Source organism: Sceloporus occidentalis, unplaced genomic scaffold (genome assembly GCF_023333645.1).
Source record: "Sceloporus occidentalis isolate IW3139 unplaced genomic scaffold, rSceOcc1.0.p SCAF_43, whole genome shotgun sequence".
In the NCBI taxonomy this organism is placed as follows: domain Eukaryota; kingdom Metazoa; phylum Chordata; class Lepidosauria; order Squamata; family Phrynosomatidae; genus Sceloporus; species Sceloporus occidentalis.
Window position 1 is genome coordinate 7,611,892 of NW_028317023.1, and position 12,588 is coordinate 7,624,479.

General features: G+C 36.8%; 1 protein-coding gene across 3 annotated transcripts in view; it reads left to right on the forward strand.

The window, feature by feature from the left end:
* LOC149289826 (interleukin-1 receptor accessory protein-like 1) overlaps positions 1-12,588 on the forward strand; it is a 496,443-nt gene that overhangs the window by 461,093 nt on the left and 22,762 nt on the right. For 2 of the 3 annotated variants that reach the window (XM_089490310.1, XM_089490311.1), the window contains 2 exons: positions 5,997-6,125; positions 8,034-8,179. In XM_089490310.1, coding sequence (XP_089346436.1) covers positions 5,997-6,125; positions 8,034-8,179 — 275 coding nt within the window. Of the gene's footprint in view, positions 1-5,992; positions 6,126-8,033; positions 8,180-12,588 lie in introns of all 3 variants that reach the window. The other variant, XM_089490312.1, reaches the window with a different exon arrangement.

The window sequence follows — 12,588 nt, forward strand, 5'->3', positions numbered from 1 at the left end:
AGATAGGTATATTACGTCTCAGGAGATGTGATTGGTGGAATACATCTCCTGCTTGGCAAATAGTTGGACAATGAGAAAATGGGCATGCATATGCATGGGTGCTTCATGAAAATGTATAGGGATAGATCAGATATTATATGCATTAGAGTGCATAGGATGGCTCTTTAATATTAGATATGTAGGTAAAGACAGGAGGTTTTCTTTGCTTTATTGAACTGTTCACCATATTATCATGTGATTTTCAGCATTGTTACACTATTGACTTCTAACTTTGTCCTTTTTTAACCACCTGCACATCTCTGAGTATCCAGTTATTTTAAATCTTGACTTCAGCCTAACATTCCTTGTGCTTTTCTGATCTACTAACACTTTGGCCTGAATACGGTGTCTTGACTTTTTTTTTTAAAAGCCTAATATTTTTTCTACCTGTAAAAGTCTGTTTTTATTATGACCTAGTTAGTCCAGGTCCAATATATATAGTGCTTGTAAAGTTTACAGCCATGTGCGTTACATCCAATGAGGAGATTTGGAAAGAGATAGCACGGTAGTATTATAAATTATTTACAGAACAGCTACTTACATATTTTGGTATTTTTTTATATATCAAGGTTTATTGATTTTAGAGGGTAATACAGAAGGGAAAAAAGGTGGAAAATTAGAGGACCATCACAAGGTAACTGCCCAGGTACAATGATAATCATAGAAATTCATAATTAGCATCCCAACATTGAAGAGCCAACAAGTACAACAATGAGCCTTGGAGCCCCCTAAAACCAGGAGCTGTAACCAGTTTTGTACTTACCTTTGTCCCTGCCCTAGGCCTAACCCACAACAACACCACCACCGGGCCAGCGTCCGTACTAGCAAGAGCTGGACAATGATGTCATATCCTGTTGCTCAGTCTTTATAGGATATGCAATGCCCAGCAGAAGTAACTTAAGGAGACTGTGCCTACAGTGCACCATCCTCCACAGTGCAAATGGGCTGGTTGGGAAAATCAGTGCTTTCCTTTTTAACTGACCCATTGAGCAGTGGCGCTACAGGTAGACAGATCACGAAAAAGAGTGACTGGTTCCCTGTTCAGCATCAGAGGGGCTGCCAACCCCCTTAACCTACCACCCCATGTCTAGGCCAGAATCTGCCCCTGGCTGTAGGTGCCTACAGTAGACCCCTGACTATTCTTAAACCTATTTATGAGAATGAAAGGCCAGATCATATGCTGGTCATATGAATTGACACTAGAGGACTTCAGAAAATATCCACTTTAAGCAAAGGGAAGATTGAAGAGTTTTATTAGTGCAGAATATGCTGTATATACTGATTTATTTTTTTTACCATACAGCAGTGCTCAATTGTTAAACATGCTCATGAAAATTAATATTAGCAAAGCTATACTAAACCATATATATATATATATATATATATATATATATATAAAACATATAAAACATTTGCCATTGCAACATTAAGGTAATTACATTTCAAGAATTGCAAATATGGTTTCATCAACTGAGAATAATTAAAGGCATATTACTTGCTTGTATAAAACAACAGAACATCGTCTCAGGAGAATAGCAAATAAAGAATTAGACTGTTGCAATTACAATGTATCCTAACATGTATGACTAATGTTGCAAATGTAATTTGGAATACCCATACAAAATGACATTTCGCTCGAGTACAAAACATTCAATATTTGCTAATTACAACTAGCAGTTTCTCTGGTTACTGACACTCCCCGTAAGACATTTCTTTACTGAATCTGTTTGAAGTCAAACAATGTCCTCTAGTGGCATATGAGCATGCTCAAAACACAGCTTCGAATTTACCATTAAAGACACAGATAGATACACAAAGACCGATACATCTATAAATCTATTAGGACAAAATGAATTTGCCGTCTGCTAATTTAATGAAAATCTTAGCTCTAAAGAAAAATGCTGAAATGCAGAATTACATTTTGAAAACATCTGTAACACACTCTGTGTATCAGTTTTACCATATGCACCAGAGAGTATTTGGTTTTAGTGCTTTTATAACAAAAATGTCTAAACATGCACAGGTATTAAATAGATTTAGGGTATACTAACAATTGAACCAGCATATCTTTTTATTTATTTTTTAAAGTTAATTTTTTGTCTATTTTTGCATGCGGTTTTCAGCAAGTTATATTATATTTTTTCAGATTGAACTGAAGCTAAATGTAAATGTATTGCACACAAAGCCCATATAAGTGCTAGCATACAAAATATCACAGGCTACACTAAGATGGGGTTTCATTCCATAATTACGTTAAAGAAACAAAAGAGAAGGAGAAAATACATATTTTAACAAATATGGTACTTTTTTGCACCTTCGGGACCCTTGTTTTTTTAGGACAATCCAAGCAGGTCCTGTCCTAGACCAAGTGGCATCATAGGCTTAAAGAGATAGCAATATGTTTAAGGCCTAGAAGGATTGCGCATCGAGGAAGCTATACAGAGTACTTGGCAAAGCAATTATTTCCTACGCAGGGGGCATCTCGCCCAGACACAGGAAATAATTTATCTTTGCCTTAATCTTTACCACCTCTTCACTGCTCAGTGCTCTGCTCCCTGCATGTCACTCTGCACACCACCTTCCTGGCTCACAGGAACACCATATTCTAACACACATACAGTTTAACACCATGCGCTAAGACATCATACACTGTACGCTAACACACACACACTTCACTGGCCCTCTGCACAGTCTAAAACTGTATATTGACTACCCCAACACACTCATTCAAACACCATACACTGACACGCCACTCTAAACCAAACTCATTCTAAAACTGTACACCAACATTCTCCCCCATGCACTCCGCATACAGCTACTCACTCAAGCCCTGTACACTGTCACACAATTGGCAGTCCCACCCACTATAGTTTTTTTAATAATCACAGTATGTTATTTCTAATGGAGAAAGGAGAGAGAGAGGATATGTTGTTGGCACCATCGATCTACTTTGCCAGCCATGTATTCCATGCACAGCTGGCACCACCAATCACTAAAAAGAATGCTATCTGCCAGCTATGTATCTCCTACTACACTTCATTAATTTCTTGAATAAGGAAATAAAGGGGAATATAAGTCCAATACATAATACAGATCAGAAGCCTATTCACAGACAGTACACTGAGGTCAGCATTGTAAATACATTTGAGGAAGAATGTGTACTTGTTTATATGTTGGGCTTGATTGATATGCCATGGCTGAAGTCACACATAGTGATGAAGCCAGCCCCTGTCCCTGAATCAAAATTATAAAATGTGGTCACCCTTGACACACGTGTTTGTCACTGCTTTATCTATCTTCATATAACATCAAAAAAAAATCTTAGCAAGTGCATTTCCTTCTGATTTACTCTTATAAGATATGATTTCCTCAGAGAGCGAAGTTTTTGTCATATTTCCTCACTGTCAGTGATTAGAAGATTTACAGGACAACAAAATGTGGAAAATTAGATGAGAAACAATATACTTGGTTGCTAGAAACGTATATGTTATGGTGAGAACTCAGAGAAGGTGTTGAAAATTTCACTTACTCTTATTACATAACGATATCATCCAGCATACTATTTCAGAGGACAGTCCTGTTTTTTAGGCACTGTCCCAAGTAGATGTCCCACTGTCCCACTTTTGCTACCAATGGGGATCATATGTTGCTTAGGCCGATCCAATTTGCACAGCTTAAATGTTGGGGGTTTGCATGGGGGGGGGTTAGCGTAAGTGGTATGTGAGCTTAAAGACAAGTTCTGTAAAGCAGAAGACATGTGAATTTCCACGTGATTAACATGCAAGCTTCATTAGTTATGCAAAGTGAGCTTCAATACAAATTGTAAACAAGCATTTTCTACTTGCTTTAGCTGCATTTTACATACATGCAAGAATTTAACCCCTTAATGACAAAGCCCGTACATGTAATTGTTTTCAATGGGTTTAGGGACCACCCATTGTCCTTAAGGGGTTACATTCACATATTCCATGTACATTAAGCATAAACCAAATATTTATTTTTAAATTTGTGGGCAACTGATCTTTCTAAGCATGAACAGTTTTCAAAGGTTAAAACATGCTTTAATAAAGGCAATCAAACCAGTTCATGTCTAATTTACATGTATTACAAGTTGACACAGGCTTTTTTTTTTTTAACCGTAAGATGACTGCATAATGCTATAATTAAAAATCCCAGTTCCAAAAAATAATAATTGTTTATGATTGGCAATTAATCAGCTATAACCACATCAGAGGTGGTTTTAGAAAAAAATGTGATTTACCGCAATAATTAAATGAGATTTGCTGACCTAGTAAACCAGCATTGTTGGTAATAGCCGCACTTCTGATAATGGCTCATTAAATAATCCAACATATTTAACATTTGAAAGGAAATATAATCCATCGCAGAATGTATAAAATACAAGCAACATATAGTACTATGCTGGTAAAAACATTAGAATTAAGAAGTGTTATAAATCATGAAAAATCAGTTTCCCGTTTTCAATAATCTAACGTAAATAATATAAAAAATGCATGATTGTCCATTAAACTACTTAAAGACTGTATTGCAATTCACAAAAAAACAAACATAGCCTTGCTGACAACTGACATTAATACATTTAAAATAACACACTTTTTGTAACTTGGTCATTCATTCCTAATTGAGTCATTGAGCAGTGAATCTCGATTTCCATGACCATCAAAGCAGATATCACATTATACTCAAAGATTATAAAAACTCAACATACCATGAGGACTGGTACAACATAAGTTTATATGTTATCCGTGCTATATTATTTCAGTCAAAAGTTTAGTCACTAAAAATGTTACGTGTGCTTTAAAGCATAGATACTATTACAATGGGTGTTTTTAAATTATAGAACAAAACCTGGTATGTTGCCAGACGCAATGCTGCATTCACAAGAGACTTTGGTCTCCTTGCATGAAAACATACAGAGATTCTACAACCTTCTCCATCTGCCCATCTCTTGTTAGCAGCAATCATATGTTGGCTCAATGCCATTCTTCTTCTTGGAAAAATGACAACATTGAAATACATTATTCTATATAACCATTATATATATATATATATATGTGTGTGTGTGTGTGTGTGTGTGTGTGTAGGTATATAAGAAAAATATCCAACAGTGTGTATGTAAACTTGACTGGCCCGCACAGAGCCCTGACCTCAATCCCATCGGACACCTTTGGGATGAACTGGAATGGAGATTGTGTGCCAGGCCTTCTCATCCAACATCAGTGTCTGACCTTGCAAATGATCTACTGGATGAATGTGCACAAATTCCCACAAAAGACTCCAAAATATTGTGGAAAGCCTTCCCAGAAGAGTGGAAGCTGTTATAGCTGCAAAGGGGGGGGGGGGCAACTACATATTAATGTCTATGTATTTAGAGTATAATGTAAATAAAACTCCCCGTCGGTGTAATGATCAGGTGTCCCAATACTTTTGTCTACATAGTGTATATCAAGGCTGATAATAGATAAAAGGGTGCATTAAAGATATAGAAATATAATATAGCATATAATATGACAGAACAGCCATGTGTCAGCTTTATTTCTAATAATTTACCATTGCAGAAGTTACTATAGCTTTGAATCATTGGATCTAAGTCACAGTATTGTATAGTGTTGTATTGACTAACAAACATATGAGTCTCCTGATACAGTTTGCAAGGAGCTGAAATGTATTATTCAATACAGAATAGAGCAACAGGGATGGAAGCACACATTATTTATTGGAGGTGGATTGAAGTCTTTAATCTTTCATTTACTCTTTAGCTACAAAGAGTCAAAAGCTGAAATAGCAACTAAAATGTACCACTTGGAAAGCTGCACTGTTTATTTAGCTAATTTATTACAGTGATCAATGTCTGTTTTCTAGGATTTGGGAAGATTAAGAAAAGTTACAGTTGTGTAGGTTTTTTATACTGTCTTTATTTCCTTCTAAACAGGCAGTTCTGCTAATTTAACCTGCAGAGCTTTCTTTGGCTACAGCGGGGATGTCAGTCCATTAATTTACTGGATGAAAGGTGAAAAATTTATTGAAGATCTGGATGAAAAGCGAGTCAGAGAAAGTGATACCAGGTAAAATATTTTTTAAAAAGTTTGGTTTGGTTTTTGCACAATGTAACCTTTACATCAATGTTTTTCCAAATCCTTTTTTTGACAGTTAAAACAATATTTGACAATATATAAAATAAACATATTTAAACTTATATGGGTATAACTTGGTATCAGCCTTCGTAACTTCTTGTTCGCAGAATCTTTATGATCATTCCTCCCTTTTCAGAAAACTCCACTTATTGTTAAGTTGGTGATTGCTGTTGACTGGTTCAGGTATCCTTTGTGAGGGTAGGATAAGAAGAAGGCAGAGAACTTCCAGAAGAGGATCATTTTCAGAATGCTAACTCTGCTGCCAAGCTCATCTAAATTTTTAACTCAATATCTCAAACAATTTTATTGATCGGCAAACAAAAACACAAGCGATATGCAGTTTCAGATTCCGTTATGAATCTATGATAGAAGCTTAGACAGTTCCCTTTTTATAACTAGTTATATGTGGAGGAATTACAAAAGACAGTAGAGAAGTTGGAATTGTTTATTACACTGTTCTACTTTAGGTAGCTATTGAAGAGATTGTGTCCTTTGAGTATTATTGCATGTTTGCTAGTTAATATAGTTAAGACATTCAGTATAATTATAATGCAGATAACAGTACTAGTAATGATAAGTACTAATATATGTATTCACTTATTGAGAACAAAGGTGTAAGTATCAATTCTGGAACCTTTAATAGTCTTTAATGTAGACTTTAATGAACCTCTCTCTCCAATAGCTACCTAAAGAACAGTGCAATAAGCAATTCCAGCTTCTCTACGGTCTACTGTACTTCCTTTTACTCATTTACTCCACACATAACTAGTCCCCTAGAATCCTCCCATATGCTTTCGTCCCCCCCAACTATTTTCTATGCATAAGTGGTATCTGGATGAACACATTGCTATGCCCATGATATACTTATTGTCAGTTATCCCCAATACTGGCTCTATGAATATTGAGGGCATGGGCCTGATAAAATGGGAGCGCTTCCCAGCCACTTATACCATTTGCTCTCTGTGGTCACTATGCAATTCTTAACACTTAGTAGATTTTGAGGGACCTCTATTAAGAAACACTTGTTTATGAGACATCGTCTAGAGATCGATTTTTGCAGTTTTTCCCCCCTTGATTTATAGTCACAAAATGTAAAATGTAATTATTAAAATGAATTTATTTATTTTGTGCCTGAGTGTGTATTTATTTTTTGCAGTGGGGAGGGCACGTTGTGATGTCACAGCTACTGATCCCTGTATGTTTGGGGAGGTTCAGACATGCTGGCTTGTATCTTCTTTTTAAAGTACTTGTTCCCATGGTAACACGCAGCCATATTTGGCTACCTGCTACATGGACTGATCACTGCCTAATAGGAAACATCTTATATATTTTTTTTAATTTTCTTACAGAGAAGCAACCGATCTGTCACAAGACGATCATCAGGCTTCTTTCCTCCCCAGATTTAGCAAAACATGAAGCGCCCATCTTTACTAAAAATCTTCCATGTACACTTAAACACGCAAGACTTCCAGCAGGGGAAGTAATGAATTGCTTTTTCACAAAAAGGAGAGTCTTCAAATAGGAGATATGTAGCTTTTTACAGTTTGTAATATAATACAGGAGAGATACAATAAATACATTTGAATAAGACAAACCTTAACATACTTCACAAAACCGATGTTGAATTTATAAATGGTTTACTTACCGTGTATAATGTATACTGTATCTTTTATGTATTCTGAGTTGTATTTATCTTCACTACATATCTTTTAAGTGCTTACATAAATGTTTGCCATTAATATCAACGATTTACATGAGGTTACAATGAAGGTCACTTTTAGCATAAGAAAGCATATGTCACTTAAAGTATTGATTAAAATGTTATTTTTCTTATTCAAGAATACTTAGGAAACATTTGGGAGAACAAGAGGTATCGGTCTCTTTAATATTTGATTCTGTTGAAGATTCGGACTTGGGAAATTACTCTTGCTATGTTGAGAATGGTAATGGACGGAGACATGCTAGTATTTTACTGCATAAAAGAGGTGAGTCAAGTAAGATGTGATTTCTTTCTGCCGACACAGATTGTACATCTGCATGTGGCTTTCTTTTAAATCATAATTGTTCTTAATAAGCTGGAATCAGTGAAATGTTTTAAATATTCTGATAAATATTTTTTTTCTTCTGTTACTTTAATTCCTTAATGTGCTCAGGTATTACCTTTCAATGTGGTTATTTGTTTATAGCTCAGCATTCATATTGAACATTTTCCAGTTATTTTCTTTGCTAAAATATTGGGATTTGGACAACAGCTGCAGATATCAAAACAGGTACCAGCTGCATCCCAATCTTTTCCTTTCTATGAAGTTTAAAGCAATGGCATCTGTTAGATTTTTGCTTTAATTTGTATTTGTTTTAGTGGGTCCAATGCTTTTTTATGTTCTTCAAATGCTACCAGTGATGTTGATAAACCTCAATGCTAAGCTCTAGCATCTTGTAACAAAGAACTTTTACTATACATGGATAATTACCAGATTTGAAATACACTTAAAAAGGTATGAAGATATACCATGATATATAGAAAGACTTATTATTGACCAGTCTTTGGTAGCATCCAAGCAGACATTAGAGGGGCTAATTCAGGAGTAAAGTTCAAAACTCTGTGATATAGCATATACAGAGTAATATTGTTGGAGTAATTTCTTACGGATGGAATGGGAGACAGAATCCACAATACTAGACATAAGTATACCATGGTTTTAGTTGCTGAATGTAGCATTTAGGACTGGTAGTTTTAAGTTAATCAAGTTTTTTTACCAAGATGTTACATTTTCCGCTGATATTTTTAATTTGTCCCCAGATATTTTCACCACATGGTATTATTTTTGTTCACAGATTATAATAACTTGAATTATTTTTTTCTAAAATGGCAACTTCTTGAGCAGTGAATCAGCTTTGTAAAGAACATAGAGTGAAGTGATATTATACCACATGGAATAAAGTGGCATCATTCAGATCCCCGGGGTTCCTCAGTACCATATTTTTATATTCACATTTTGTATATTAATAATTCATAATTCATCCATAATTACACAACAGGAAGAACTACATTTCAGTTCCTTATGAATGCATTTTGCATTGTATTCATGGTTTTAAAAGAACAAAGGCAACAAATGGACCTCTAAATCACACACATTTTCATTCAGTTGCACAAATATAGACAAAGCTAAAAAAAACAAAATAATGATGGCAACATGTCTTTGTGCAATATGAAGATGTGCTATGTTATTGAAATTTTGGCAAAAAGTAAAGTGACAACAAAAGTGTAAGGAAGCCAAAACACTATATATACTCACTGGCCACTTTATTAGGTATACCTGTTCAATTGCTTGTTAACACAAATAGCTAATCAGCCAATCACATGGCAGCAACACAATGCATTTAGGCATGTAGAAGTGGTCAAGACAACTTGCTGAAGTTCAAACCGAGCATCAGAATGAACGTGGGATGGTTGTTGGTGCCAGACGGGCTGGTCTGAGTCTTTCAGAAACTGCTGATCTACTGGGAGTTTCACACACACATCTCTAGGTTTTACAGAGAATGGTTCGAAACGGATGGGCTACAGCAGCAGCAGAAGACCACACTGGGTGTCGCTCCTGTCAGCTAAGAACAGGAAACTGAGGCTAAAATTCACACAGGCACACCAAAATTGGACAATGGAAGACTTGAAGAACGTTGTCAGGTCTGATGAGTCTTGATTCAAGCTGTGACCTTCAGATGGCAGGGTCAGACTTTGCCGTAAACAACATCAAAGCATGGATCCATCCTGCCTTGTATTAACGGTTCAGACTGGTGGTGGTGTAATGGTGTGGTGGACATTTTCTTGGCACACTTTGGGCCACTCGAGCATCATTCACGTGTGACAGCCTACCTGAGAATTGTATACGGTGTGCTTTACACCACTCCAGAAGATGCTTGTAATTGAACATAGTGATCATCGGCTTGTGTGCAAGCTCATGACACACAGTGCTTGTTCTTTCCAGAGGCAGTTTGGGAATTTGTAGCGAGTGATGCTACAGAGGACAGATTATTTTTATGCTCTACACTCTTCAGCACTTGGCAGCCCTGCTCTGCGAGTGTGCATGGTCTACCACTTTGTGGCTCAGCTGTTGCTACTACTAGACATTTCCACTTCACAATAACAGTGGACCAGGGAAAGTCTAACAGGGCAGAAGTTTCACAAACTGACTTGTGGCAAAAGTGCTTAAAGTCACTGAGCTCTTCAGTATGACCCATTCTATTGGCAATGCTTGTCTATGAAGATGGTTGCCTATGTTATACACCTGTTAGCATTTGCCCGGTGGGCCGGGCCGCGGCAGGGCCAGATTGACTTAGGGGCTGATGGAGCTGCAGCCCCAGGCCCGTACCTTAAAATAGGCCCAGTCAGGACCGGATTGACTGGGCCTATGCGGCCTCTACGGCCGCATTAACGCAGGGCATAAGGGGCACCTTATCTCTAAGGAGCCAGATAGCCCCTACCAGGATCGGCCTTACTGGTGTGCGGCCGCACAGGATTTAAATTAAAACATCGTGGGTTTTTTTGTTGTTTTTTGTTTTTTACTTTATTTAACATCCTCCATGAAAAAAAAAAAAGCCCCGATGTTTTAATTTAAGCCCTGTGCAGCCGCAGACCCCTAAGGCCGGCCCTGGTGGGGGCTTCCCGGCCCCTTAGAGTGGCGGACCCGGTCGCAGTTGCGGCGGGCTTAAGGGGCCCTGCGTTAATGCGGCCGTAGAGGCCGCATAGGCCCAGTCAGACCAGTCCTGACTGGGCCTATTTTAAGGTAGGGGCCTGGAGCTACAGCTCCATCAGCCCCTAAGTCAATCCGGCCCTGCCGCGGGCCCGGTCGCAGTTGTTGCTTGCTCCGGCAACAAGGTAAGTAGGGTGAGGGAGGGGGGTGCAGTGAGAAGGGGCAGAGGGGGGTTAGATAGTGAGAAATGGGGAGAGGGGATAGATAGTGAGAGGGGGTACATAGTGAAAAGGGGGAACATAGTGATAAGGGGCAGATAAGATGGGGAGAGGGGGTAGTGTGAATGCGTATGAGAATGAATGAATAAATGTGTGGATGAATTGTGTGAATGCGTATGACAATTAATGAATTCAGGTGTGGATGAATTGCTTGAATGATTTGTGAGACTGCATTAATGAATGTGTTAATGATTTGTGTGAATGAGTGAGTAAATGCAAAGATGGTACATGAAGGGTGGGCTTTAACAATAAATAAATAAATAAATAAAAAATGGGCTGCTCAGGCTTAAATGCCCGGGCCTATTTTTTGTCCCAGTCCGGGCCTGCCTGTTAGCAATGTGGCTGAAATACCTAAACTCAATAATTAGGAAGCCTGTCCCAATACTTTTGTCTATGTAGTGCATTTGTTTCTATAATAATACAGTGTATCTGATTGTCTCAGTTCTAGTAGTATTATAGTATCCTTACCTAAAAGATATAAATATCATCATTTTAATTGCATATATTTCTTTTTTTGAATATTTATTAGTCAGAAGCTGACCTTACTATACCAATAGTTCTGAACTTTGCTATTGTAATAAACATTCTATGCTTTTTTCATGCTGAGAAAAATTAGTTGAAAAATTAGCGTTGACAGCTGAAAATACTATGGAATTTTATCATATCATACTGTAGGAAAAAGCTACCCCATGTTGGATGTTTTCCCCCACATATCACCATGGAAACAATCTGAGTTTTTAGGTTTTTTTTTTACTGTTCTTACAATTAATTTGATAAACCAATAATTATTCATAACCCAGAGAACTGGATTTCTTTTAATTGTGAGAAGCAGATACAAAACTAGAAAAAAATTGGCTCTCTTTCCAATTATAACAAAAATGACATTTGGAACTAGCATTTTGTGTTGTCATTTTCCTTAGTGCTCTATAAAAAGACTTCATATGACTGCCAAAAAAAATGGAAATAGAGATGCTTTATGTACAGCAGAAAAAACATTCTAATTCCTATTGAACTTGTACTGCACATTTTTATTTAACATTTTTATTTAGATCATTTTTTGTAAAAATGTAAAGTGAATGTAGGGATCTTTAAAGTCTAAATTCAAAGCCACAGGTAATGAGTTCTTAAGAGCAGACTAAACATAAAAAATATATTCACCACAAAATGACAAATATGACAAAACTTTATGTGTCGTTTCATAGCAAAATATTATCATAAACAGTTCATGTGAATGTAACAACTTACATAGCGCATTTCTTGTTGTTGTTTTAAAGTAGAAATGTCACATTGCAGATTATTCCTATCCTATTTCATGCACATAAATAAAACACCCTAAACATGCTTTCACGCACTTTACATGTATTCTTACCAAAAGGCTGAGTTTAAGATACAAAACAACAGAAAGTACATAATAATAATCAGTTGGGT